The sequence below is a fragment of the Bombus fervidus genome, chromosome 18 (assembly GCF_041682495.2).
Source record: "Bombus fervidus isolate BK054 chromosome 18, iyBomFerv1, whole genome shotgun sequence".
In the NCBI taxonomy this organism is placed as follows: domain Eukaryota; kingdom Metazoa; phylum Arthropoda; class Insecta; order Hymenoptera; family Apidae; genus Bombus; species Bombus fervidus.
This window is the reverse complement of record NC_091534.1, coordinates 8,220,530-8,248,276: the sequence shown is the minus strand read 5'-3', so window position 1 is coordinate 8,248,276 and position 27,747 is coordinate 8,220,530. Positions and strand designations below refer to the sequence as shown.

Here is a 27,747-nt window from a genome sequence, read left to right as displayed (position 1 = left end):
ATATATATATGTATATATATATGTATGTACGTATATACGTATGTATGTATGTATGTATGTCTTTACGGCTTTAAAATATAAGTTAAACATAATGTGATTTAGAGGTCTTGATATATTTACAATCACTGTATAAATAATATATTTGATAAATCGTAATTGTAAAAAAGATAAAAATTTAGTAACAGTACAGAACTCATTACATGTAATGAGTAATGTTAATGAAGGATTTATTGCTGTCCATGTGGGTATGTTATTATTTATTTAAAACATATAAAATGAAACATTTGAGCACAATTATAACAGAACTAAACAAATTGGTCTTAATTAAATGAAATGTTTACATTTGTAATATTATAATAATATATATTTTATTAGGAGCAGGACGACATTCAGAAGCTCTTAAAGAAAAATATCGGAAACTATGCCGTCAAGCATGCAAAGCTGTAAATTATTTTTACTTCTATTTTAATATATTTTAATATATTATATGATATAATCCTAGGCAATTTAATAAATAACAATATTTTTAAAGGGCGTACGAAATTTAAAGGCTGGTGGTAGTTCATTAGATGCTGTAGTAGAAACTGTAATAGTATTAGAAAACTCTCCTTTAACCAATGCTGGATTTGGATCAAATCTCACATTGGAAGGAGCAGTAGAATGTGATGCAAGTGTAATGGATGGTACTACATTACAATTTGGAGCAGTTGGTGCAGTTAGTGGAATAAAAAATCCTGTTTCATTGGCAAAACGACTTTGCGAATATCAGTCAATTAAAATTGCATATGGTAGGATTCCACCAAGGTAAATATTAAAAGCTGAGGTCAACTTGCAGAAAAACAGCCAGATTTTGATGGCACTTGTTTCAATTGCTTCATTTATATATATAAACAATAGCAAAAATAAAAAGCACGAACAGCCTGAATAATTTTCAGAAAAATAAAAAATCTAAAAAGGAGGAAAAATGGAGAGAAGCTTTAGGAACTTGATAGCATTTATAGAAACACTTTAATATTCTTAATATAAATTGTTCATTAAGCTATACATATGTGTGATTTTTCATTGGTATTTTAATTCTAAAGAGTGTTGCGTTTCAAGTTTGGCAATGTACGATGTAAAGCCATGGTACCAACAAATGCATAAAAAGAAAAGATGTCTGTCTCATTTCCATCTTTAATGTGACTTAAATAAATTTTTCCCTTTTAGTGACAATACATGATAAAACATAAATGTCAGTGTCTCCATTTTATATTAAAATTCTTCTTCAACTTGTCTATTTTTTGGATGTTTTTTATTCTTTGAAGGTCATGCATGCCCAACTACTCATTCTTTTTACTTTTCCTACTGTTTATATATATATAAACAAAATGATTAAAATAAATTTTTCCAATAAGAATCTTTTTCTATAAATTCAACAACGCCAATATTATAAAAATTTTTAATAAAAAATAAAAGTAAATTTATGATGTAATAGTAATAATAATAATAATTTTTTAAAAATCATTTTGTAATATCAGTTTTTTAGTTGGGAATGGTGCACATGTATGGGCACAAGAAATGGGAATACAAACATTACCACCAGAACAGCTAATTTCAAGTATGTAACAATTAATTTAACACCTTTGTTTGTGATTTTTCTATAGCTATGTTTATAAATTTTAGCTATTTATTGTTTTATGTCTGAAGTAAAATATTGAAATATTATATATAACTTATTATTCAGGGTGGTAAAAAAGGAACTTTTAGGAACTTCTAGTATATGAAAATTTAAATGTTTATGACAAATATTTTTTATATTTATATATATTTCCATTAATTTTAATTAGTAAATTAATATTCTGTTATAATTTTTAGCAAAAGCACAGAAGATGTATAAGCATTATAAAAGAAAAATAGAAAGTTCTAATATAGATGTTCACAAGGTAAATTACTTTTCAATATCTTTGTACATTATTATATAATCTTAAATTAATTTAATGGTTTAGTATACTAAACAAAGAATGGATACAGTTGGTGCAATATGTGTTGATAAAGAAGGAAATATTGCTGGAGCTTGTTCTAGTGGTGGTATTATTTTAAAATATCCAGGAAGAGTAGGGCAGGTACAATATTTTCTTTTTTTATTATCAGCATTGGTTGCAGATATTTTATAAACAGATATAATAATAATACTATTGAACTATGACATTAAGGCAGGAATGTGGGGATGTGGAACATGGGCATATAAAGACAAATATTCTATAGGAACAAGCACATCAGGCTGTGGCGAACATCTCATTCGCACTTTGCTAGCACGAACAACTGCAGAAGCTATATCACATAATTCTTGTCCTATTATCAACTTATACCATTCTATGAAAGCTGATTTTATTGGTGAAAACTCGTAACTACTTTATCAATATCTTTCAGTGCCAACAAATCTTTTATATTAGAAAGAATAAACTAAAAGTTTATGTTATTATAAATAAAGAAAAATTTCTTTCAGATTCGAAATTTTTATGTGGACTTGAACAGAAACTTGGAGGTGTTATTGCTATTCGATATGCAGCCCAAGAAGGAGTAGGAGATTTCCTTTGGAGTCATTCCACAAATTCAATGATAATAGGTTACATGAATTCAAATGAACAAACACCAATGGTATGATTGGTTATTATTCAAAATAAAAAGAGATGTAAATATTATATTTATAATTTTTCAGAGTCATATGGCTGTTCTTCCATCTCATGAAGTTGGCAAGAAAGCAACTGTCGAAGGAATCTGTTTCAAAATTACATAACATGTTAATGAATTTATGATTCGTGTTAAATTATGTTATTATATAAGAAATAATATACAATAATGTCAATATGTAGGTTTCTTTTATAAAATGTAAATTATTTCTTACTTTCATGTAGTGTACAAAAAAATCAGTTCAAAGTTGGTTAATAAAGTAGTATTTCATACATAATATTACATTATTAATATTGCATAATATTACATACCTACTTCATACATATTATAAGCAATTTTAGATATACAAAAGAAAGAAACAATTAACAAAGAACAATAAAAATAATTGTCATATATCTTTTAGAAATATGATCCAAGATCTAACACAATTTGTTTAACTTAGAGTTTAAAAATAATTGTATAATGTAACAATTTTTCACTTAAAAAAAAAATATCGAGTGATTGATATTATAGGCATCATCCGTTGTACATTTATATAGGTTTACGACACATAAAGATCAAAATAGGCGTTATACGTTGTACTTACATAATTCTTCTTTTATATTCTTATATACTTTTCTTTCTATTAACATTAAGATGTGACATCTCATACATACATTAAATTAGTAAGAAATAAATGGTTAACATTTATGTTTTTTTATTCTTATAATCTATACATATTTTAAGTTCTACTAATTTATTAACCAAAAGTTACAGCAATTTTCCTAGATATAAATATATATAAGATCAGATCACATAAGAAGAATATAAGATCAGTCATTCCTTTTTAAAGAAATCCTGATATTTTCAAATTAATATATTTTTCGAAAACTCTAACTATCCTGGTTTCTAAAACCACGAATTTCTGTTTCAAATATTATCTACACATATAACTACATAACAATCACCAAATATACATCTACCTATCTATTATTAATATAATAAACTCAGACATGTTTCAATAAATTGTCTATTTCATACTGATTTCGTTTGCTGATTTTTAAAATGCATTTGCAACTGTTCGTATAGTATCTTGTTTGTAAATTATTTTAATATAAGAAAGATCTCTATTATTATATTTTAGAATGGGTAAATGTTTATAAACTTCCAATATCGTTGAATCTTTTAAGTTTTTCAGGAAATATATCTTTGAATAAAACTGGATCTGCTCGGAATTCAACTGACTGTAACGGCATTGTGCCATAAATTGAAGAGAATCTATTTATACATTGTGTACGTTCTACCATATGTGTTAAATCTGCAGACAACATTTCAGTATTTGTGCATTCCGGGCATCGAAATTTCTTTTTTGGTGTCACCTATGATAATATTAAGTATTTAGTATATTATTTATCTCAAATTAAAAAAATTTTAATACACTTACTTTTATGGGTGCTTTTCTTGTGATATTCGCTACTAAAAAATTCATGGCTATGTCCTCACAATTCATATGTTCATCAACCCATTCTTTTATATCACCGGGCATAGCAGTGGTATACATATAATTCCAATACTGAAATATTATTCAAAATATTAACATGATCTAATATATTGAGTTACGAATAGAATCTAAATTATACTTAATTTTTTTAGAAACTTATATCCGGAAACATAGGAATGCAGGAAATTTATGTTGGAAATATCTTTTTCAGGAAGGAATAACAAAGTCCAAGAGTTAAGAAATTATATTTCTGGGCTCTGAAATAGAAATATATTGGACTGTAAGTCTTTCTAATAAAATACGTGTTATATTACTTTATGATGAAATGCAGCTCCAGTTAAAACCATAGAAATACTGTTAGTCCATTCACTTTCGTATTTCCAGCAATTTGTTCCATTATCCCACATATGAATTCTAGATGGAAAACCAACTATTCGGTCTGGAAACTCTCTCCATACCTAATAATTACTCATATGTATTATTATTTTTACTTTTTTAATTTTATATAATTTTTTAAAAATTAACTTTTAAATTTAGTAGGCATACCTCATAAGCAAATTCTACTTCATCAGCAGTTAACATAATAATATCATCATCTATTGATAGAACTGCTTCAGTTTCGATTTCATCATAAGGATAAAATCTGTTGGATAGTTTATTTTCCTTTGTTTGTATAACTTTTAATGGTTTATTTAACTTTGGCCATCTAGATGCTGTAATACATAAACAAAATTTTTAGAAACCATCCAACCAAAGAAACACATAACAATATTAATATAAAAGATAAAAATTTACAATGTGGAGGATCTTTCTGTTGGTTATTCCATATAACTAGAACTTTAGACAAGCTTGGTACTTTAACAAGTTTATTAATTAAAAGAAATAACAATTCCAATCTGTCGTACGTCAGAATTACAGCAGTAAATCCTCGAGTTTTCGGCGCAGTAATTGGTAGAAACAGCGGAGACATAATATCCTACATTTATAATAAAATAATAGTTATAATTTGATTTATTAGTAATTTATTAATTATTATAGTTTATACTTTCTGTATGAGATGGTATATTCCAAATTGTATAATCTCTAGCTAAATGTGGAAATACACGATCTGCGAGTATTTCCAATGCAGTTTCTGTTATTTTTTCCACAGACATAAAATATTTTTCATAAAGCCATGCACCTTGTTCTTGAAGTTCTATAATTCGTTGTGGAGATATCTTTTTCAAAACTGATATTATTGATAAGATATCGACTTCACGTACAAATATAGCAGCCCTAAATAAAGAATATATTTCTTGTAACATCTTTTTCAAAACAGCTAGTATATAATTAATTACCTCTTACCTGCTCCAGTCAATTATCCCATGATAAGGCATTGTAAGAGAATCAGCTATAATTATAGGTATAGAACCTGCTGCCATACATTCTAAAAGTGTGCTCTGGCCAAGTCTTGCACCTCGAATTACTAGACAAAATGTTGCTGTCTAACAGTAATAGATATAATAAACAAATATTGTTTCAATTATAGCAGTTATTACAATTTTACATACTTGAAGCACATTAGGATACTTATAAACGTTTTCTCCTGCACACCGAATTGCACTGTTCATAGAACTATAATGCAAACATGTACCTAATATTAAGATATCCTTTGGCGACAGAGATTTAACTTCCAATAAATCTTGTTCAAATGCAGAATTAATGTTCATTTGAGATGAAATAACTAACCATGGTCTAGAACATATGTACATATTTATTATTTTAAATAAATAAAAGAGAATTTTTAAAAATATTTTATTACCTTATATTATTAAAATTTGGTTTAAGATTATCCACAAGAGAGCTATATACTGGTAAACTGATATCAAAATCAGATCTATACGTTAATGATGACATTCCTGCACCTGCAATCATTGCTTTTCCAATAGGTACATCAATGACTGTATTGTAATCAGGTACACTTCCAGGTACCATATTAAATATTAAATGATTTTCTCCATTATTCCAGCTGAAATATAAACAATGAATTACAGACATCATACATTGTTTATTTAAATGTATATGAAATAAAATGAATCTTACAATGGCAATGCTTTCAAGGCTTGCGAAACTTCTTGTAATTTTAATCTATTTTGATTTAATGTATCAATGGAAGGAATGAAAATACATGCTTCATATGGATTTGGTGTGTAAAATTTACTTGAAATAATAGTATTTAAAATTTGATAAAATTCTTTTGTTATTTGATTTGTTATAGGCCTTCCCAAGGAATCTACATATATTTTTGGGGGATAGACATATACTAAAAGTTTATTTCCTTGACTACCACAGCGATAAACATTAAAACAACTAAAGTATGTGCAAGAAATATTTGTAGTATCTGCCACTGGAAGATCTTCATCAATTACTTGAATCGGCAATGACTGTAAGTCATTAAGAATAATAGCATTATATACAGAGCGTTTTTGTGTACTCCCAAATTTAAAAATATGATATGCAGTAATTAAAATTATAAACAATGTAAATATTAATAAACATATAACAAAAACATTGTGATAGTGATAAGAAATTCTATTCACTTTATGTGACATTCTTGTTGATAATACCATATTGTTTGGTATTACCACTATAAACTCACTAATTTAAAATAGTTTAAGGTTATTTATCATATCAGGTGTCATTTTTTCTCATTATCTTAACATTTATAAATTCATATATTGATACATTAAACAATTAACTATTTAACCTACTAATTTTATCAGCTCAATCAGCTTTCTATCAATATAATAGTATTTCTATTATCTCTTCTTAAATAGATAATTTTATATTTACACATACACGCGTGCATACATGCCAATATAAATTGTTTTTGAGGTTATATTTTCGAATACTCGTTTACATTTGGTGCATAATTATTTTTAAAAAATTAATATCGTAGACTCTATACTAATCTATGAATAATATACACGTCATATGTAAAAATATTAATAACTTTTCGTGTATAATTTCATCACAAATTAACAGTACAAAAATGAATTAAATTTTATATACAGAATGTATACATATAGTATATGATATAAAAAACAATGTCTTGTAACGTTTGATTAGAAAATGCATTAACGAATTTTATGTATTAATTTATGTATTTTATGTACATATAAAATGAAAACATAATCCAAGCTTAATCCACTACTCATAATTCAAAATACCGCCGCAAAATGTCCGAAACCCACGTGCATTTGCAATAATGAAACCACTCATTGGACGAATCATGAATAGAAGCTAACATGACGTCAAAGTAATCTGTCAAATATGCTAAAAACGTTCAGCTTTACATACGCTAATTTTTGAATCGTTGAATTCCTAAAAATTAAGACTTGCATTTTTGGATTCTACGCATTAAGAACTACTAGATTGCAATAAAAAAAGAAATAATTTTATTTCCACTGAAGCAAAGTTCACTCCAATAATTTAATTTTATTTCTATTAAACCGGAGTTCAGTCAAAATGAATCCTTTAACGTGAGTATTCTTATAATATATTTGAATATAAATGTACTTATTTAATTTAAAAGAAGGCATAACTTTGTTTGTACATATTTTTAGAAACGTAAAAAATATAAAAAAGCTTGGAGAACAAGAATTAGTAAGTAATAGAAGTACATCTTGGCATGATCAATATGGAGATAGTGCTTGGATCTTTATCGGTGGATTACCATATGATTTAACAGAAGGTGATGTTATAACTGTATTTTCTCAGTAAGTTTTAAACATTCAAGGTAATTTATAAATTTCTGTTTAATAAATGTTAACTGTAATTATTGTTATTATAGATATGGAGAAGTAGTAAATATAAATTTAATTCGGGATAAAAATACAGGAAAACAAAAGGGATATGGTTTTTTATGCTATGAAAATCAAAAAAGTACAGTATTAGCTGTTGATAATTTAAATGGTATTAAGGTAGAAACATTTCTGAAATAAATTATTTTGTATTAAGTTCTTCAATAACATTATAATATGAAACAAAAATTATATTGATTAACTTTAATAACAATTGTACATTTCAGATCTTAGGCAGAACAATAAGAGTTGATCATGTAGCAAATTATAAAGCACCGAAAGATTCAAAAAATGTTGATGAAGAGACTAAACGGTTAAGAAAAGAAGGTTGTGGTCCGAAAAATATATAGTAAAAATTGTGATAATTAGTATATCATTATTAGATTGCTGTTATTTATGCATTGACACTAAATTCAAATATGCAAAAATGAACAAGACAATGAGTATAAATGTACAAATATATGAAATGTAAAAAGTAAAATATATATTGCAAGATATTTAGAAGAGAAAACATACTTTTATTGAAGTTTAGATGCTTTATTAGTGTCAATATAAAAATATAAATTTGCATAAATATCCGCAATCTAGTCATTACTTTTAGTACAAATGAAATCCGTATAGAATATTAAAATATAATTGTATGTATTAAACCTTCGTAAAAATATTTTAATATTATTTTTAAAACAAATTGTAGTTAAAACAGTAATTTAATTGCATTTAAATGTGGAGTTAATGAACAACGCCAATTTCGTTAATATTTTGTATTTTTATGAATTCTATAATCTTCTCATACACACACACACACACACATTTCAATTGTTAATAATTTAAATATAAAAATAAATATATTCAAAATTGTAAGTAAAACTGTTAATTTTATTTTTATAATATAGTCATTTCAAAATATCTAAATTAGTTCTGAAGTACATATACACTATAGAAACATCAAACAATAATTGACTTAGACAAATGAGAATCAATAGACTATAAAATCATCTAATATCATCCTTTGCATTTTAGTTCTATAGATCAAATAATAATAACATAATATCAAATTGCATTCTTCCACTAAAAAATTATTTTGTAATATTATATAATTTGCGCAATTTTCCATGTACAATGTACTATAAAATCGAAGTAAAGATTTTACTTTGTAGAAAATCGTATGAATTTGCATTACTCGTTGATTATAAATTAGAAAAAATATAGTTGCTCATAATAGTAATACGATGAAGAAAGTTGAGAATCCGATTATTATATATCCGATTATTATATTTTGCTTATCAATAATTACAAATAAAAAATTTAAATAATCTTCGTCTAAATAAGCAACTTTTTATGAAATCATGTTTTTTGAGTAGAATGATATCAGGATGAACCAAATTCACTCATCCATTTTTCATATTTTTCTAAATCTTCTTGAGAAACACTCTTATTACACCTTTCAACAGCTTCATCAAAATCTGCAGCAGATACAGGTAAATCTAGTTCTTCTTTTGGTAATTGTCTAATTTGATCAGGTTTTAAGCCAGCAATTTTTTTCCGCATTGACATCATAGACGCATCTCTGTACATAAATATGCTCAAAATGTACATGCATATTACACATATAAAATTTTATATATATTAAATATTTTTGTTTACCTGCAAACGTTTGTAATATCTGCACCAGAGTAACCTTCTAATTTTTTTGCGATATCTGCTAAATCTACAGATAAATCTACTTTTACTTCTCGTAGGTTAATTTTTAACAGTGCTTCTCTACCTTCACCTGTGTATTCCAATTTTTTGTTAGAAAATTAATGTATACATCACATAAATTACTCCTATGAAATTCTAATTAACTTACGATTTGGTAACGGAATATAAATACGCTTCTCTAATCGTCTTCGAAGAGCTTCATCAATATCCCATGGAAAGTTTGTTGCTGCTAACACCATTACAACTTTACTTGGATCTTCACTAGAAAATACATTTTATTTTATGAACAATTCATATAAATAAAAAATTATATATAGAATTATTCTACCTATTGGAACTTATACCATCCATTTGTACCAGAAGTTCAGATTTTACTCGTCGTGAAGCTTCATGTTCAGACTCAGATCCTCTTCTGGAGCATAGGGAGTCAATTTCGTCAATGAAGATTGTGCTAGGTGCATAAAATCTGGCCTGCATAAAAGTACATATAATGATTAGAAAGTAGTTAAAAATAATTTTTGCTTAAATATATTCACTGTTTTACCAAACAATATATCATTTCAGTGTTGATAATAATTACCATTTCAAAAAGTAGACGAACAAGTTTTTCAGATTCTCCCCTATACTTTGAAGTTAGAGTGGAAGATGATACATTAAAAAATGTTGTTCCACATTCAGTGGCTACTGCTTTTGCTAACATTGTTTTTCCAGTTCCTGGTGGACCAACCATAAGTACTCCTTTCCAAGGACGACGAATTCCCTGAAAACATAAACCATATTTTATTATGAGAAATATCGAATATACAAGATTGGTACATATACCTTAAAAAAATCTGGCATCCACATTGGAAGAACAACAGCTTCTTCTAACAATCGTTTTGCTTCATGCAAGTCAGCTATATCGTCCCAATGAATATTTGGATTTTTTTGAACAATATCTCTTTCTGTAACATTTATATGAATATATACTAATTTTACATTAAGATCGTTATTATACTATTATATATATTACCTAATAAATCAACCAAATCTCTATCATTTCCAGATGGTTCAAATTTGCGTTCCTCTACTTCTACATCTACTTTTTCAGTTTCCAATTTTTCCTGAAAATATTATTTATGCTTTATAATACCATCATGTTGTACATATGGAAATAATTGACTACAAAAATATAAAAATGTAACTTACTTTGTTTATGTCATCCTTTCTTGATGTTTTCCTCTCATCTTTTTTAGCAATTTTGGCATCTGGTCTTTTCCCAGTAGTTACAGATCTTCGTACATTTGCCCGATTTTGTTGTTGCTTTGGTTGATTTTTCAGTGGTCTAATATTTCTATGTGAATGTAATTTAATAGTATCAATATAATGTAATTTTCTTTGGTTGAAACTTGTTTTTTACAATAAATATATCTAAATATAAAATTACTTTTGCTCAGCAGGTGTTAAAGGTGGCCATACATCTGGATCTCTTGCTGGTGTTTGATTCCATGAACTATCTGAATTATTATAGGTCCATAAAGTTGGATCTCTTGTTGGCTCCTCAAATGATAAACATGAAGTACCTAAATGTTTGTTTTATATTTTTATTACGTTATTGTACATATCCTTATTACAAGTTTTTTATAAATAATCATACCCAGTAATCTTTCTCCATGTGTATCGACTTTAAAAAGTTGTAAAGTATTTGAAGTTGCTTTCACTTTTTCAAATTCTTGAACAATTTGATGTTGCACAAGTTGCCATTTAGCTTTCCGTGTGACATCTGCAATGCTTGCAAGTAATCGATGAATCTGTTGAACAACACCTTGGTAATAAACTCCAGATGTATCATAGTTTCCAGTCAAAGCCATTTCACGAGCCAGTTTGGTATTTTCACAAATTTCATTGATTGAAACTGCCATGATCTTTTTAAAATGCATATATACATATATGAACCTGTACGTACACAAATATTTACAATAAAGATGATAAAATCTCAAACAAGAAATGATATATTTAGATTTAATTTAGTTTAATATTTTTAAGATCAATTCAAGATAAATTATTTGAAAACATTACATTAACACGAGTATTAATATACAAAAATAATTGTCTACTTTATTATATCATTGTATCAAAATATTTAATATAAATAAATGTTAGCAATTAGTATGTTTCAATGAAGTTAAATATATTATAAATTTCATACAATAAATACATTAATTTTTTAATTATTAAACAGAAACAAAACCAATACTACAATATTTGTTATTCCTCTAGATAATTATAATATTATATCTAAATATGTATGTAAGACAAATTACTTTTATATGAAATGATCTTTTAAAATATTAGTAACTATTATCGTAAATATCGAACCTATCTCAGAATGAATACTATGAACTCAGATCCGAAAAATAATGTAACTCATGATTAGTATGCTGTAAATTAGTAAAAATAATTGAATTATCGTACAATTATTAAAAAATCCTACTAGTTACAAACAACACAGTTATTTGCCATATAATTTACTCGAATTTGTTAAAACGGTCGCCATATTATCATTTAGAAATCGCGGTTTTTTTGAAATTCTTGTCTTTCCCTTAAAACTTTATTAATAATTAACGTATCTCCTCAGCATTTCATTATTCTAGTTTCTCTACTTAAATTTTGAAGTATAAATGCATTTTAATTGAAACGTTATTTTAATACACAATGTAATATGAAAATCGATATTATTATAACGCAGAAATTCTAAACCAAGAAGAAAATAACAGATTTTTTAAATGTTGAGGATATAAACGCAATGAACAGTAATTAAAAATGAAAGAACGTCGTATGTAAACTGTGTAGTTTATCATGCGCGGTTATACGGAACTGTATACCTTTTATAATATCGTAGACAAATAAGAATGATACACATACGTATACATTTTATAATAAACTGTTCGTAATAATCATATTACGTATTATTTTGTACCAACAAAAAGACAAATTTTGAATTACTAACGAAGTAGAAGGTATAAAGACTTTTCAAATGCAGGACATTTCTGATGATTGTACAGGTTAGTATTATGTAAAATTATCTAAATAGTATTAATTTCATTTCTGTACTTTACATAGTTACTTTAATAAGTATTTCTCTTGTGTTAGATATGAGATTATTACCAATGAATGAAGTGCTCAAACCACTAGCTTGGTTAAAAGGAACATGGAGAACTAAATGTCCTGGAACTGGTAAATATCCAACAATTCAACCATTCAGATATTGCGAAGAGATGTCCTTCTCTTCTATCGGTCAACCAATGTTAAATTATTCTGCGCTAAGTTGGAAGCCTGATGAAAAAACTCCAATGCATTATGAAGTTGGATTTTTGAAAATAATACCTGATAAAAATAAAGTTTATATGCTGCTGTCTCATAACTTTGGTGTAACAACAATAGAGGAAGGAGTTGTTGAAGATAAAATCATTAAATTGAAAACTACTCATATAGGAAGACCAACAGAAGGAACAAGAAGACCTGTAGTACTGGAGGTATAATTATTTACTTAAAAATTAATTTATTAAAAGAATAACATATAAATAATCATTATTTTAAACAGCTTCGAAGACAATTTGCTCTTGTCGGAGACTGTCTAGAACATACATTATATATGGCTACAGAAAACACAAAATTGCAAGAACATTTACGTGCAGTTTATATTAAAAAATGTGAAGCTGATCCATGAAACAATACAATATAATTATATTAAACTGTACAATATGATATGTATGTATATTGTCATTGTTAATAAAATCTTTAAATTCTTTTAACAGATATTCTTATTTTATACAATTAGGAAATTTCAGTACAAAATATTTAAAAAAGAAACAAAAGTGTAATGGTATGTAATAGTCTGTGTACACATTTACAGTCTGTGTCATGCAATAGATGTTATGTGATATAAAATTGAGGTTCAATAATATAGTAATTGTAGTAGTATTATAATTATAGAAGCATTTTATGAAAAATATGTATTTCAATTTTATTGGTATTAAATATTAAATAAATAAAAATATTATATAAATATTATTAAATAAAAATATTTTTAATTGAAACAATAAAGTTTTCAAAGAGTAAAAGTCTGTAGTAAAGTGATGCGTAACATCTAAAATAGATATGCATATACGTATATAACAAAAGTGTATAAAACTTTTTATTTATTTGTAAATATTATTTTAAACAAAGAAATATTTTAATTTTTTATAATTACTACATTATAATATAATTTTGTATAGACATATATATTTTATTATTGCGTGTATTAGAGCGGGAGTAGGGACAACACCTGCGTGTTTATCTGCTGTAGCATCCCCTATCCTACCATTGCACGACGTCAAATACGACAGTTGTTCGTAGTGCCGAACCAAAGAAGGATCGTTACAACTATTCTTGTTATGATTGTTCGAAATAAAATGAGTCTATATTACATAGTAATATGTAACATATTCTTTCAAGTATTATTTAATGAATTTAGTGACTATTCGTCTTAGTTATTCAATCAATAAATAGTTTTACGAAGTAGCAAGATAAATATCCACTATTTACAAATGTAATGTCTATTTATTACATATTATATAGTTATAGAGTGTTTATCACTATTGCAAAGTATTATATTCTTTGTAAACGATGTTTATAAAAATATTAGTTCTATTAAAATTTTTCGTAGCATGCGCCAAGTATCGAACGTCGATACAATCGATAACTTTGAACTTTCAATTAGTTTCAAGTTAAATTGTACATTGTTATCAATCATGACATCGTTTTATGACAATTATGATTATTATAAAAAAATGCTGGAACTACAGGAAAAATTACGTAAAAGGTAATTAAAATATACATTCTCTTTGAAACAATGGTCTGTAGTAAAATTTGTTAAGTATGAGCATATTATTTTTAAATCTATCTATAGACAAGTCATTGTATATGTTTGTAAACAACTGTTACAGTGAAGAGGAGAGAATAAGATTAGAAGAGAGATTTAAAATACTCGTACAAGAATCTCGTAATAGGTGAGTGTTTAAAAAAAAGTTATTTATTTAAAAGTATTATTCTTCAATTTCTTATTTCCACATACATATATTTTATACAGATTTTCCTAAATTCTTAAAGCAGTAAATTGATTTATTGTGTTTACTATATATGCTATTGAAAAGTGATTAAGAATATGTTTAGACATATACATACATTGGCAAGTAGCTGTTGTTATTGATTTTATTTCCGTTTTACGTAATAATAACACGATAGAATTTCGGAGATTATGTATTGATTTAGAAGCGACCTAGTTTTGAGAAATGTCACAATCAATACTAACCTTGTCTTTCAATTGATTTGGAATATAAATTCCTTGTTCTTTGTGTTTACGTTTTCTACTTTAACACTTATGCTTTAACTTAACCTATGTATGTAAACATTGATCGGATATAGTAGTACAGGATTTGTAACTGGAGTCTTCTTATTTTGTACACAATTATACATATATAGATATGTATCTATAGGAAAGACATGATCTTTAGCCAATGTCACGCAATGTCCTTCGATTATGCGGACACATTCAACAAACTATGCTATATAAGATATAATTAACAAAAATGAAAGATCTTTTTGCTTACGATTATTCATTTTTTGCTCTGGTAATATTATTTAAAATGGATTTCTTTTTTTTAAAGAAATGGGGATTTTATTTTGGAAAAATTATGAAATCATTGATATTTCAGGCATGATGCGTGTATAAATCGATTGCGTTTAAGATATATAGAGTTTTTAGAAGAACAACGTACAAGAGATGAAAGAAATCATAAACTTCTTGAAGCATTGGATAGAGTAGATAATAGCCTTGCATTGATGACTGCAAAAACAGATAGACTTAATGTTCTTAGAGTGAGTTTCTTTGTCTTTTACAATCTGAAATTAAAAAATTCATCATTCTACATATATATGTTATAGTTATACCCGAGACATTAAATAATTTATCTCGTAATTTACATGTGTTTCGTTTTCATAGATTATTATGTATTGGTTAAATAAAAGATTTTTATGCAAGTTAATTCATATGGACTAAGATCATACATTTTGTTTTTCTTTGAAAACACTTATAAATACAATGCACATCAACTTACATTAACGCACAGCATGTGACTGTATAAATATGAAATACTTTGAAATACGATGTATGCGATTCGAAATACATACTGCAATGTAGAATATCTCGTTATTTTTCAGAAACAATATGAAGCTTATCTTCGTCGTATTTATACAGTCCCTAGCCCGTCGACGAATATTATTGATGACGGCAATGTAACGAATCAAGGTGAAGATAGGTATTTAAGGAGAGATGTCACCGTGGAACAAATCTCCCCCGAAGTAGAAAATACTTTATCGCCTCGGTTGCTGCGGTTGAACGGTCAAAAGAACCGATCGATTTCTCCAACTGCATCGAAATTAGCTAAATCAGCCCAAAATATGTATTACGACCATTATCAACGAAATAATGCGCAACCAATAACTTTAAATCAGCAGATAAACAACAAGAATATTTTACGATCGTATTCATCGATTCCACAAGATAATGAATTGATACAACAACCAACAACGCAGAACATATCGCCAAAAAATTTTCAACAAAAGCGATCGTATGTTCAAATTGATCCAAATTTATACATTCCATATGTGTCACCAGGTCGATCGTGTTCGTTGAATCAACAAACTACTTCGCATTTTAACTGCAGCAAACCTTTGTTGGAACGAATGGAAATACCTCAAACTATGTCGCAGTTTATGGTTCCAGAACGTACCGATTGTAGCATGTCGCAGTATAAGTTGTTGGATGTGTCTCCAAATCGATTTGCTCCGATGACTCTACATTCTGTTCATTCATCATCAGTTGCGCAACCTTACCAACCAAAAAGTAACAGAGCATTGTTACATGATACGGAAACACAGACAAGAAGCGTCGATATATCCCCGAGTGAAATATCTTCAGTTTATAGGACTATGCCAGTGTCTGAGGAACGAAACCTGTGCGGTATGTCTTCGCTAAACAAATCTCCAATTTTATCAAAACAAACTTTTCCGCGTTACTTTGATTACTCTTGGAGGAAACCTGATCATTTCAAATCAAGGCACAAATCTGTTAGCGGTACTTGCGTGCGCCCGCTAACTACTTCCGACGTCGACAATATGATAAGACGATACAAATGTTTTACCCCAGAAACTTCCACTAATGCGAGGCTGTCGATGGGTGCCAGACAATCCACGGATCAAGATGAAAGTAGAACAGCAACGATCGTAGAGAACGAGTTGGATAGGTACATCGATAAAATTCGGAAACTTCATCGGGACCTTGATGCGCAAAGTTTAGAGGAAATCGATCAGGAGCAGACTATGGGCGGTAATATGATTAACGTTTCTTTGTCCGATGATAATTTGTCGGAGATTCTTCCTGGCGAAGATCAATTTAAAGAAAATCTTCCTAAAAAAATTGAGAAGGTTTTAGCATTGGCGGATGATCTTGCATTTAGATCGGTGGATCTGAACGTTGCCAACGAGCCTGGAAAAGAACGCATGGATAGAAATAGAAATGTCGATTTAGTTCAAACCACGAAGAGCGGCGCACCGACTTCAGAAAGGAACTACGTTGCATTTTCGGATACACGCAACGGCTGTAAAACATCGGTTACGCTTGCAAAAGACGAAATTAGCAGGGATATTATATTACAGGAGACAAAATTAGATCCGCATCAATATATTGAAAATTCTAGGAAAGAGAATCTCAGGAATCTAAGTAACACACTGGAACATTATGAACGACAATTACCAAAAGTGGAAATAGATGACCACGTTGATTTCGCAGTTTCATCGAGTGATAAAGTTACGAAACAAGACACTAAGAGTATTATGTCCGAAAATAGAGAAGGAGAAGAGAATAGTGAAAAAGACATAAATATTTATATGGCAGCAGAATCAAATCTTAATGAGTATTCGTTTGGTACTTTAGAAGAATTAGAACCATGGGATATGGATGTTTTACAGAAACGAATAAGAGAAGTAGATTTAACTAACGAAGCTAAAAATCAATTTGGTAAAACAAAAGTTGTTATTGATAGTTTAAATCAAGATGACGTAGAACAAATTGAATCTTCAAATGAAATAGAAACTATGGAAAATAAAGGGGATAAGAAAGATTCTAGCGAAGATGAAGATTCGCATAGAAAAGATGTAGATTTGAATACTACGGAGGATGAACTAAAACAAAAAGGTATCGAATGTCTTGTATCAAAAGAAGAGCTTACGAGTAAACAGGAAATAGAAGTAAGTGAGGCTTCTGCTTCACAAGACCAGAAAGAAGAATACAAGGATAATGGTTATACGAACAATAAGGCTGTTATTCAAAATATAAAACCAGCACGAGATCAGACTGATGAACAGAATGAACCTAACTGTGAGCAAAAACAAGCACCTAATGAAATTAATCCTACACCTGTTACAGCCCAAGATAATGAACAAGATTATGGCTATACTAATCAACATTACTACGAAGATTCTAATCAAGTACAGAATTACACGCAAAATTATGAAGCAGAATATACTGGTTTGAACGAGGAATATAATTACGATCAAAATGCGTCGTATGAGAATAATCAAAGTGAAAATTACGATCAAAATATGTTGTATAACGCTGATCAAAAGCAAAATTACAATCCAAATGTTTCGTACGAAACTAATCAAGATGAAAATTACAATTCAAATGCATTATATGATACCAATGAAGAACAAAATTACGACCTAAACTCATCATATAAAACCGGTCAAGATCAGAATTACGAACAAAACGTGTATGAGGATAATCAAAATCAAAATCAAGAATATCAAGAATATGTTAATCAAGAATATATACAAGGTTCGAACGAGCAATACGGAGAATATGTAGGCGAACAATACGGTTCTGAAAATCAGTATGAACACGATACCAACATGGAGTACCAAGAAGACGCGAATCAACAATATGCGTACGATTATGATCAACAATACGAAACCAAGCAACAGAGTGACACCAACATAAATCAATCCTTTGCGTGTCCTGATTACGACTCTAATCAAGCGCAACTTATACAGGAAGAAGATCAGCAAAATCAAGAACGTAAAGACTTACAGGAAGAGCCAAAATATGAAGAAGCAGAGGGAAAAGTTGATACAGCCCAGGGCAAAAATGAAATATTATCTTCTGAGAATGGGACGAAGAAAAAGAAAGATGTAATCAAATCTTTATTGGATTCTGATACAGACAGCACTATCGAAAGGAACGTTTCAAATACGGAAAGTGATTTTGATTTTAATTGAAACGCCAGAAATTGAGAGGAAATCTGTCTAAAATGTATTTGACATTCCAAGCAAGATATTTCCTTCTTATTTCTTAACGCACATCTATGTGATATACGCTTAGATTATATTCGACAATGTAAGTTTAGTGTAATGTAACGAAATCACGTAGGGACCTCTCAACTAAAAAAAAGAAAAAAAGAAGAATATTCCCGTTTGTTTCTTTGTTGTTATTTCTGTTCGATATACACTTGCATTATCTTTATAACAGCCAAAGAACATGTATTTTTAGAATTTTTATCTCAAAACTATTAGCCGTAGTTTTAAAGTTTTAACATGAATAATATATGTAAGTTTCGATATATAAATAGGTATCTACAAAATAATTAATCTTTCAAATTATAGCATTCGCCATTTGATAGAAATAGAGTTTAGAAATGTCAATGTTCCTTTATAATTACTAGAATTTGCGAATATTTATGCATTCATAGGAAATTTGTAAGTGCAAACTTGCACAAAACGCACATATGATAAAATATATATAATATCCAAGGTATAGTGCTTTCTATAATACTTGGTAGGTAAAACGATTTTCCACCGAGGCTCTGCTTTTTTTATTCTATTCTCAAAAATATGAATTTACATAAGAATCCACAATCTAACGACTAGATATTTTTCCCAAACTTTATGCAATGTAATCTTTTAATATATTTAAAGGATGCACCAGTGATAGTGCGTCGCGAAATATGGATTTTCGCAGATCGACAGTCGCGAGTCTGCGCCAGTCGTATGACGCTGTCGCGCCATTCGACCAATCGTGCCCATTGCCGTATGTCTCCTTTGTTTCTACTACTTTTAAGGTTACAAGTGAAAAATTTTACATTTTTCGAATATTGGGCTGTTCGTCGCATTGACACTAAAGATACGTTTAATATTTCACAATCAACGATTTGATAGTTATTAAAACGATATATTTACTTTGAAATCAATCAATAGTAAAATAGGATATTTTTTTATTCATCAATGGGTTTGAATGTTTTAAAACAGTAGTCAATTTATTAAGTGTATTTTATCGTAAAAATTACTTGCTATTTCTGCGTATCTTGTAGCTTATATGTTAATAAACAAGTAAAGGTTACATTTACAAATGAGGTTATTTTATTATGGTCAATGGAAATATGAGATTGTAAATACAGTTTCTGAAAAAGATTAATATACGCTTTAATGAAGATAAAGTGTAACTGCATTTACTATCAAGAAGCAGATTTTATTATGTTTACTATTATATTTATCGTTTATATAAATTCTGATAATACGCTTCTCGAGTTTACAGGGAGGTCCTCGAAACGATAGATACGATCCTACGCGACACATCGTGGCTGAAACGTGCAGTGACAGTCGGTAGCTAACAGCACGCTCCAGCGTGCCGGAAGTTTTACCTGTGGTGTTTTTCTTTTTATTAAAAAGTATATTCGAGAACTATCATTCGACAAAGTTTTTTCTTTTGCATCTTTGATAAATCCTGTAACAAAGCAATACATGTATGTGAATCTTTTTCTCATATATATCATTAAACTACGTTCATGTCCTTGTATGACTATATTTTGGAAGCTACTCTAAAAGGCAAATTGAATGTTTCCATGAACACATACATTCGTTCAAACGTCGGATGTTCCAAAAATTGTGCTTTGTGGTTGGTTTAATCAACGTGTAACGCGTACATGTAATTCTTTATTGTAATTTGTTCAAGTGAAGTGTTTTTCTTAATTCAAGGAGAGAAAAAACGCATGCTGACGTTTCACCCGTAAGCTCTAAGAATAGCGAAAGTGTAAGAGAGTCAACGCTTTGATAACAGATTGAATAATGACGAACCGATTCATTGTTATTTTGTCTTATGTGATACGATACAAATGGGTATCCTACTTAAATTTTCCCCACGCAGTTATTTGCCGGATTATTCATTATTCGGAAAAATGTTTAAAATAAAACTTGTAGAAACATAAAGAAGATGTTTTATAGAGATATTTACAAGTTTTGCTTAGTTAGGTGATGTTAGACGTTTCTTTTATATGTATACATATATATATGTATTTGTCCAATTAATTATAAATGTATAAGGGACTCCGAGATAAATTCATTGGTCTCTGATATACTAGCCTCTCAATATACTTAAAGGTTATTTGTTATCAATTAATATTTTTGTTATTTACACTATTTTACTTTGCTGCACTATTTATCATTAATACTGTCAATTTTATTAATAGTATATTTACTATTGATGCTTTTAATTCGTCGCTTTGATCGTTAATATGATGATTTTCTTATTTTGTAAGTTTAAAATTTTCTGAAAGACATCTAATTCGCTATCGGACGAATATGGTTCCAGCATAATGATGTTCCTGTTCATAAAAGCCGTCGAAAAACACTAAATGATGTGTTTTTTTTTATAATTAGATGCCATCAATTTCGAGTTCGGCAATTATAAATTATTTTTATTTATATGTGTATTTACAATATTTACGTATATTATATGGTATATATTTATAAGATATATGTATGATATGATGTATATTTACAAGATATTACAATCTTTGATAATTATCTGGGATATCTGCCAGCAAATTACATACTAGAGTAATTTTAGGAGGTATAAGTATCATTTCATTACTGTATATTGTGCTGCCTTCTTGCAAATGCATAAAATAAACAAAATTTTCTGGATTTTCTACGAAGGAGGAGAAGTTTAAGGCGATATTGCTCTATGACTAGAATTAGATGATAAATATGTATGAGGAAGCTGGAGATGTCTTGCATGGAGCTGGGATCGGCGATTGGTATCGTAAGTAATGTTTTCGCAAGCGTAGTACTTTTCCAGTGTAAAATTTACACGCGTTTTTCTAAAAACGTAATTCTTTCACAATAGTGTAGATAAAATTTCAGAAATTATATGGCCGATTGCTCTGAAATTTTTACAGGTTATTCCATATATTATATGCTATCTCAATGGTAGCAAATTTATATTTTTACATTGTTTATCAAAAACTTTTTTTTTAAATTCATGAAAATTGTTAAATTTTGCATCGTTCATAGAGGAATATCTTCTTAAACGATGATGATGACGTCCGATAATCTTGAAAAGTCAATATACATATACCATAATCATAGGTAATCATACCAAATAGACCTATAGGTCGATGAATTTATTTCGAAACATATTACTCACCTATAATAACTAAACGACCTTTTTCGTTTATAGTGTATTGCTTTCTACATTTTGTTTTTTTCTGTTTCGTTATCTTAATTTTTTTTAAATTCTATTTATATTTATTACGTAAACCGATCTGTAGAGTAAAAAATGAGCAGCAAGATAAACAATTACGAAGGTTTATAAATATGATTTAGATTTTCGTTCATGATAGCGATATTTAACGGACCCCGAACTTTTAACAAGCTTGATTTATCACTTGGACGGTCGATTACTTTGACCAGGTATGTGCCGGATGAAAAATCAATTTCACATAGAAAAAAACGTTATTAATTATGACCTTATCTATTTATTTTACGTGAATTTTCGTTAATTAACGTTATGATGTAAACAACGAGGAACTAAGATATAAACGCCATAAATTAATAATAATGATTTTAATGATTTTACGTAAGTAAATAGTATGAAGTACGTTTTTTATGAATACTGTTAAATATAATATTATATACTGTTCAAAAAAATATAGTATAATAGTATACATTACCACTGAAAACTATCCAAACAAATACACTAAATTTTGTATCGTTTAAAGGACTACCATCAACGTATGCTTTGTATAACACAGTATAGTGACCTGATCTCGGAGGGTATCGAAACTCTCGACTATCTCATGTAGCCAGATAATTTTCACGGGTACCCTAACCGTTATCCTTAATAATATTTACTAAAGCATTTACATACCAATTAATCGGGACCAGGTGTATACAATTTTATATCGTTCACGTGACTACAAAAATTTGATATTATGAGAATGAAATGTCCAATTTCGATCGAAAAACGTTTCATTGGAAAATAAGTATATATGCCAATAGATGTCAGTAACATATAGTTTCTTATGACACTATCGAGTTCGTACCATATCTGCAGCAATTTGTTGCGGTATCGCATTATTCACCTACTACATAAATTGATGTTGCACTGTGCACAGAGAAAGATCAAAACGTACATGTTTATAGAAGAATGGAAGATCTGGTAGGTGTGAATGGCGTGAAGGACGTGAATGATGGAACCAATAGGATTTATTACGAATTAGACGGCGAAGGTGATGCCGACAGTTCGACAACGCCACGCAATGTCGACCACCATCGTGATCGTAAGTTTGATTGTAATATTTTATCATGTCATTGAACTCCTATATGTGTGAATTCTTTTGGAGAAGAAAGATATACCAAACGAATATTAATTAATACGTGTGATGACCTGGAACTTTTGCACACCACTGTACCATAAGCTATACATATTCCACTTTGTTGATCAGAATTCTTTGTTTACAGTAAAACATTTTAGTTATACCAAGAGCGTTATTTTTTTTTATCGCGTTTGCCGTATGGTCACCATCGAAGCGTAAAGTACACTTTATTAAATATGATGCTGTAATTTTAACCCATCCAAGATATGGATAAACATTTTCGACAATAATGTCGTCGCCTTATGCTAGCGCTGTAAGCTCAAGTGCATAGGTGTGAAAATTGTTATCTTTCCAACATTTAGGTTCTTAAGGATCGATAAACCGTTGTGTGACGCTAACAACCGGTTTTGTTTTAACTGGCTTTGATAGCGTGCAGAGCGTCTCCGTAATAAATGTTCTCGCAGCTTAATAATAGCTCGAATTGACAAATTATCCTATTATCGTTCCTTGTCGTACTTACTTAATTTTCAGCCGCGTCGTTCGCATCGATCATTCGCATCCTGCATACATCACGAACAACATGCGTCGTTAACTTACTCTCTTCGTAAAATATATTCGAACATTGTCTCGCCTGACCATTTTTGGACCTTTTTGGAAACGAAAAATTCTTGCTGAACATTTAAGAGTATCTCTGAAGAAACAACAAATGTTATTAGCGTTATTAGCGCAGTAGAAACAAGGTCAGATAGGATACGCGTTTATATGAACTCTTCTTCGTTGCTTTATTGTTCCCTGTCCATTCCTCCAGCGGGTCCCACGCGTTTATACCGTTCGTTCAGATAAATGGAGTTCTACTGTACCATCAGGTAATGTTTTTGAAATTTGGCATAGAGCCTACATCCCGTTTGCGTTCTACGTCGTCCTCTTTCTCGCCTTCGCGAAGCTGAATAGTATTTTTGCCATCGTGCGAACATCCTCTGTCTCTTTACTGTTGCGTTAGCTGGACTGTTCGAGAGTTTTACTACGTGAATAGAAACGAGAAGATAACTCGTAGTCGTTTAATTATCCTGTTTAACGACGAAAAAGCTACGGTCACATTTTCTAGTGTTTTTCCACGTTGTGAATGGTCGATATATGAATGCAAAGTTCTCTGCCAATAAGCAGTGTATTACGTATTGGTGTATTCGTATCACAAGCCACATCAACTACATATGTAATTCTCCTACGACTCGTGTTCGGTCTATCGTTTAAGGTCATTGGGCTGTCAAACAAACGTGTATACATTTGGTTGCTTCGACGTTTAAAAAACTGTAATAGATTGGAGTGGCTTTGTGGATTTCGTGTGCAGCTAATGGATAACGAGCAATATTTGTTCGAGTATTAAACGGTTAGCACGGTCGTGTCATAACATGGAATAGTCTAACTGTAGTTAACTTGACGTTATAAAATTCAGTTGTTAAACGAACAGCGTAATAACCAAGACGAAGAACTCGGTACAGCGGACGAAGCATAGTAAATTGGTGAACTCGTTTCGAAGGTAGAACATCTTTCACGCGAAGATGTCTGTCTAGAATATAAACATATACTGTATATAATATAGCGCAGTATCAATTTTTAGAACTTAAATTACCCAGAATTAGCATCGTGAGTGCTACGTGAAGCGTCTGGCGGTTATAAATAAATCGAATCATGTCAAGTAGAGGCGTCACCTCGACGGAAAACGACTTTTTTCATTGCCTACCGAGACTACCCAACTTTCTCATAGATCCCGAGGATGAAGGTAAACATTGGTCTTTTCTATTTACGAGTTGCTAGGTTTATTTTGTATAAATATATGACCAGACATCCTAACTATTATAAGACGAATTTTTAAAAGTTATGATCTAAGAATTAATATCTTTAAGTAAGAAACGTTGCTTACGGATAATCTTTGTAAATGATAAAATTTTTTTAATAATCGTTATAAATATTAGAAGTTTTTTTGATTACCGGTAATCATCATCGATGACGGAAATTTTATTCTGGTTAACATTAACTTTTTACTTCTATCCCTATTACGTTAATTTCTACGTTATTTAGCTAATATTTATCATCAAATTTTATGTATAAATCGCAGTTTCGAAAGAGCTTAACCTTCTTCATTTTCTACTTTTAAATAGTATATTATCGACTACTATCCAGTCGTGAAAGACGAGTTTGAGATACGTGGATAAATTAAAATCAAACGTGATACGCTATCGCTACCTTATATACACATTGACATATATTATTTTGCGTCCGTGTGGTTAACACACGTAATTTGTCGGTATCTGTGCTTTATCTTTACGTACTCGAAGAAACAGGGAGTTTTCCGCGAGTATCTATGACGATTGACATTCGCGTAGTGGAATGCGTATCTGTTGGTTGAATCGTTTCGTAGAAAGCAATTCTTTTCGTGGTATTCTGCAATTAAAGTGTTTGAAGCACGTACTTGAAGCGATAATTTATTTATCAAAAGTCACTGATATCGATATATCTACTGTGTATGCAATTCATCTACTTTTCGATTTTGAACAATCAAACCTTTCGATCATATTCCTTTATGACGTTATTTACGAAGGATCTTGTAAAAAATTTATGTCTGATGTTGTAGAAAGGTCTTCTGAGAATTTTACATCTCTGAAATTGTACGTTCTATCTGTATCGTTCGATATAACTTTACGTAAGTGCAGTGGAGGTGCTCGAAGTGTGACAAAGCTAAGTAACTGGAAGCAATTACCGTTTAAAAGATTTCTCGTAATTTCCTAGAAGGAATTTAATCATGTATGAATCAACGTGGGAAACAATTAGTAAATCGCATCTAAATAGAAAAGGTGGGAATGAAAGTGTTATATATATCATAATTATTAGGGTAATTGCACCTAATATGGAACAGCTGATTTCAAAAGTCTTCCAAGAAAAGAAACACGCCTTTTTTCCAATGAAGCTAATTAAAACGCGACAAGATTAATGGCTATGTTAATATTAGGTTGTCCGAAAATTATTTTATCGAATTACGTATGATCCATTTTGTTCTGTCAAAATAAAGATCACAACGTTCGACAGATTAGGTTTCATGTTTGTATAAAGATGCATCGTTGTAAAAGACGTGTCTGTAAAAGAAAGACACTTTTCGGACAACTTAATATATCGTGTACTATACAAAGATTTAAGAAAATTGAAGTCGCGGTAAAAAATGTAAACAAATACGACGAGAAAAAGACGCTGCCTAGTATAGTCTGTAGAACTGGTAGCTAGAAAATAAATATAATTCTGCAACACGATCGGCAGTAACAGCATCATTGACATGTTCCATGTTACGCACGTTCAACGCTGATTGTCTTTAATTGTATTAATTAATTGAGTTAATCGTAGGTTCCATATTTGGTACATACATACGTTTGCATATGCGAGGACTGAAGATATACAAATCATATTTTTAAACGAATGAACATGCACAATGCAGGCGGTATCGCCTTGATGTAATAGCGTCCGATTAGCGGCTTCTGCTTTGGAACTTTCAGCAAGTTCAGCCCTGGCATCGAGGTTCTCAGCTATGTATCCTTATCTCGTGAGATACGAATGTACCTCTACGAGTGGGTATCCGAGTTATTTTGTCTATCAGGGTATCTCGTAGCAGAGTTGCCATTGCCAGATGACCCCCTTAATCGTATTTCCACTGCCACTGCCACTATCATATAAGTCTTTGGCGAATACGCGAGCTTATGATTTTGTTAAGAGTGACAGTGAGAGTAGGGATAACCGCTCCTCGCGTACAATGTGAGAAACCTTCCGACGGTCTTGCTGACGAGTAATCCGCGTTGCTGGGTGTTTCAGAAGTTAGAGTTGTCTATTCACAGGTTTACAGGTCTGCTCACAGGTAAAATCTTTGTCAGATACAGATATCCTATATCAAGTAAGTCTAATGGCATTTAGTCTCAAAATGAAAATATTTCTTGCTATCTTTGCTATTTCTTAATTGATCTTATCGAAATTTCGTTGTACAAATTACTTTCTTGAATAAAAGCGTTGGAACGTGTAATGGCGTATCAGTAAAATCTGAAAGTGCAGATATTTCTATTTTAGCTGCGGAATCTTCTATTTTTAACAATTTAACGATATTTAAAGTTTTGGCAAAGTTAATTGAATTTTGAAGTGAAAAGCATGATATAATTATAGCGAGGATGATTCGTATGATTTTGGCGTATGAAAAATCTGTAAATCGCATACCTGTACACTTGCGCCAAGTGCCTCTATCGATCTCGTTTATGAAAAGCGGCTTCTTGGCGCTTAGGACCAGTCT

General features: G+C 29.8%; 7 protein-coding genes and 1 long non-coding RNA gene across 15 annotated transcripts in view; 5 read left to right on the top strand and 3 right to left on the bottom strand.

Annotated features, from left to right (window-relative positions):
• Positions 1 to 34: 34 nt before the first annotated feature.
• Tasp1 (Taspase 1) lies at positions 35 to 2,883 on the top strand. 2 transcript variants are annotated; one of them, XM_072020740.1, is made up of 9 exons: positions 35 to 245; positions 376 to 443; positions 533 to 804; positions 1,518 to 1,597; positions 1,855 to 1,922; positions 1,986 to 2,102; positions 2,193 to 2,373; positions 2,486 to 2,637; positions 2,699 to 2,883. In XM_072020740.1, exons 1-9 carry the CDS (start codon positions 206 to 208, stop codon positions 2,774 to 2,776), a joined length of 1,056 nt encoding a protein of 351 aa, XP_071876841.1. In that variant the 5' UTR covers positions 35 to 205; the 3' UTR covers positions 2,777 to 2,883. The 2 variants fall into 2 exon arrangements, 1 of the variants encoding a protein (XP_071876841.1); XR_011802218.1 differs by having other exon boundaries at positions 37 to 245; positions 2,193 to 2,383.
• Positions 2,884 to 3,239: 356 nt separating this feature from the next.
• On the bottom strand, positions 3,240 to 7,075 carry Sotv (exostosin glycosyltransferase sotv). 2 transcript variants are annotated; one of them, XM_072020727.1, is made up of 10 exons: positions 6,233 to 7,067; positions 5,952 to 6,158; positions 5,701 to 5,884; positions 5,495 to 5,634; positions 5,200 to 5,425; positions 4,946 to 5,126; positions 4,697 to 4,863; positions 4,465 to 4,608; positions 4,094 to 4,222; positions 3,240 to 4,028 (listed from the first exon to the last, which is right to left on the bottom strand). In XM_072020727.1, the coding sequence occupies exons 1-10, from the start codon at positions 6,757 to 6,759 to the stop codon at positions 3,807 to 3,809; spliced, it is 2,127 nt and encodes a 708-aa protein (XP_071876828.1). In that variant the 5' UTR covers positions 6,760 to 7,067; the 3' UTR covers positions 3,240 to 3,806. The 2 variants fall into 2 exon arrangements, with proteins under 2 accessions (XP_071876828.1, XP_071876829.1); XM_072020728.1 differs by lacking the exons at positions 3,240 to 4,028; positions 4,094 to 4,222 and adding an exon at positions 4,243 to 4,407 and having other exon boundaries at positions 6,233 to 7,075.
• Positions 7,076 to 7,491: 416 nt separating this feature from the next.
• On the top strand, positions 7,492 to 8,749 carry LOC139996388 (RNA-binding motif protein, X-linked 2). The gene is made up of 4 exons (XM_072020749.1): positions 7,492 to 7,671; positions 7,756 to 7,908; positions 7,983 to 8,112; positions 8,220 to 8,749. The coding sequence occupies exons 1-4, from the start codon at positions 7,658 to 7,660 to the stop codon at positions 8,340 to 8,342; spliced, it is 420 nt and encodes a 139-aa protein (XP_071876850.1). The 5' UTR covers positions 7,492 to 7,657; the 3' UTR covers positions 8,343 to 8,749.
• A 98-nt stretch (positions 8,750 to 8,847) lies between these two features.
• Kat60 (katanin p60) lies at positions 8,848 to 26,866 on the bottom strand. The gene is made up of 11 exons (XM_072020738.1): positions 26,844 to 26,866; positions 11,330 to 11,628; positions 11,120 to 11,255; positions 10,882 to 11,026; positions 10,706 to 10,796; positions 10,516 to 10,637; positions 10,274 to 10,453; positions 10,022 to 10,164; positions 9,842 to 9,954; positions 9,637 to 9,763; positions 8,848 to 9,559 (listed from the first exon to the last, which is right to left on the bottom strand). Exons 1-11 carry the CDS (start codon positions 26,849 to 26,851, stop codon positions 9,361 to 9,363), a joined length of 1,563 nt encoding a protein of 520 aa, XP_071876839.1. The 5' UTR covers positions 26,852 to 26,866; the 3' UTR covers positions 8,848 to 9,360.
• On the top strand, positions 12,276 to 13,491 carry LOC139996387 (peroxynitrite isomerase THAP4). The gene is made up of 3 exons (XM_072020748.1): positions 12,276 to 12,737; positions 12,826 to 13,208; positions 13,277 to 13,491. The coding sequence occupies exons 1-3, from the start codon at positions 12,710 to 12,712 to the stop codon at positions 13,400 to 13,402; spliced, it is 537 nt and encodes a 178-aa protein (XP_071876849.1). The 5' UTR covers positions 12,276 to 12,709; the 3' UTR covers positions 13,403 to 13,491.
• The window catches only part of Ampdeam (AMP deaminase), a 39,720-nt gene continuing 25,850 nt past the window's right edge, over positions 13,878 to 27,747 (top strand). Inside the window, exons 1-2 of one of the 5 annotated variants that reach the window (XM_072020714.1) lie at positions 20,805 to 20,836; positions 23,254 to 23,390. In XM_072020714.1, the coding sequence (XP_071876815.1) occupies positions 20,820 to 20,836; positions 23,254 to 23,390 (154 nt within the window). In that variant the 5' untranslated portion in view covers positions 20,805 to 20,819. Of the gene's footprint in view, positions 13,884 to 20,804; positions 20,837 to 22,434; positions 22,522 to 23,253; positions 23,391 to 24,493; positions 25,207 to 26,120; positions 26,279 to 27,747 lie in introns of those variants that run through there. The other 4 variants (XM_072020713.1, XM_072020717.1, XM_072020718.1 and 1 more) reach the window with 4 other exon arrangements.
• Positions 14,268 to 19,588, top strand: LOC139996370 (uncharacterized). Of its 2 annotated transcripts, none has more exons than XM_072020710.1 (4): positions 14,268 to 14,539; positions 14,627 to 14,726; positions 15,432 to 15,594; positions 15,937 to 19,588. In XM_072020710.1, the coding sequence occupies exons 1-4, from the start codon at positions 14,482 to 14,484 to the stop codon at positions 19,051 to 19,053; spliced, it is 3,438 nt and encodes a 1,145-aa protein (XP_071876811.1). In that variant the 5' UTR covers positions 14,268 to 14,481; the 3' UTR covers positions 19,054 to 19,588. The 2 variants fall into 2 exon arrangements, with proteins under 2 accessions (XP_071876811.1, XP_071876810.1); XM_072020709.1 differs by having other exon boundaries at positions 14,384 to 14,539; positions 14,664 to 14,726.
• On the bottom strand, positions 19,871 to 23,255 carry LOC139996391 (uncharacterized). Its single transcript, XR_011802219.1, has 2 exons — positions 22,782 to 23,255; positions 19,871 to 20,554 (listed from the first exon to the last, which is right to left on the bottom strand). It is a non-coding gene; the product is annotated as an uncharacterized lncRNA (long non-coding RNA).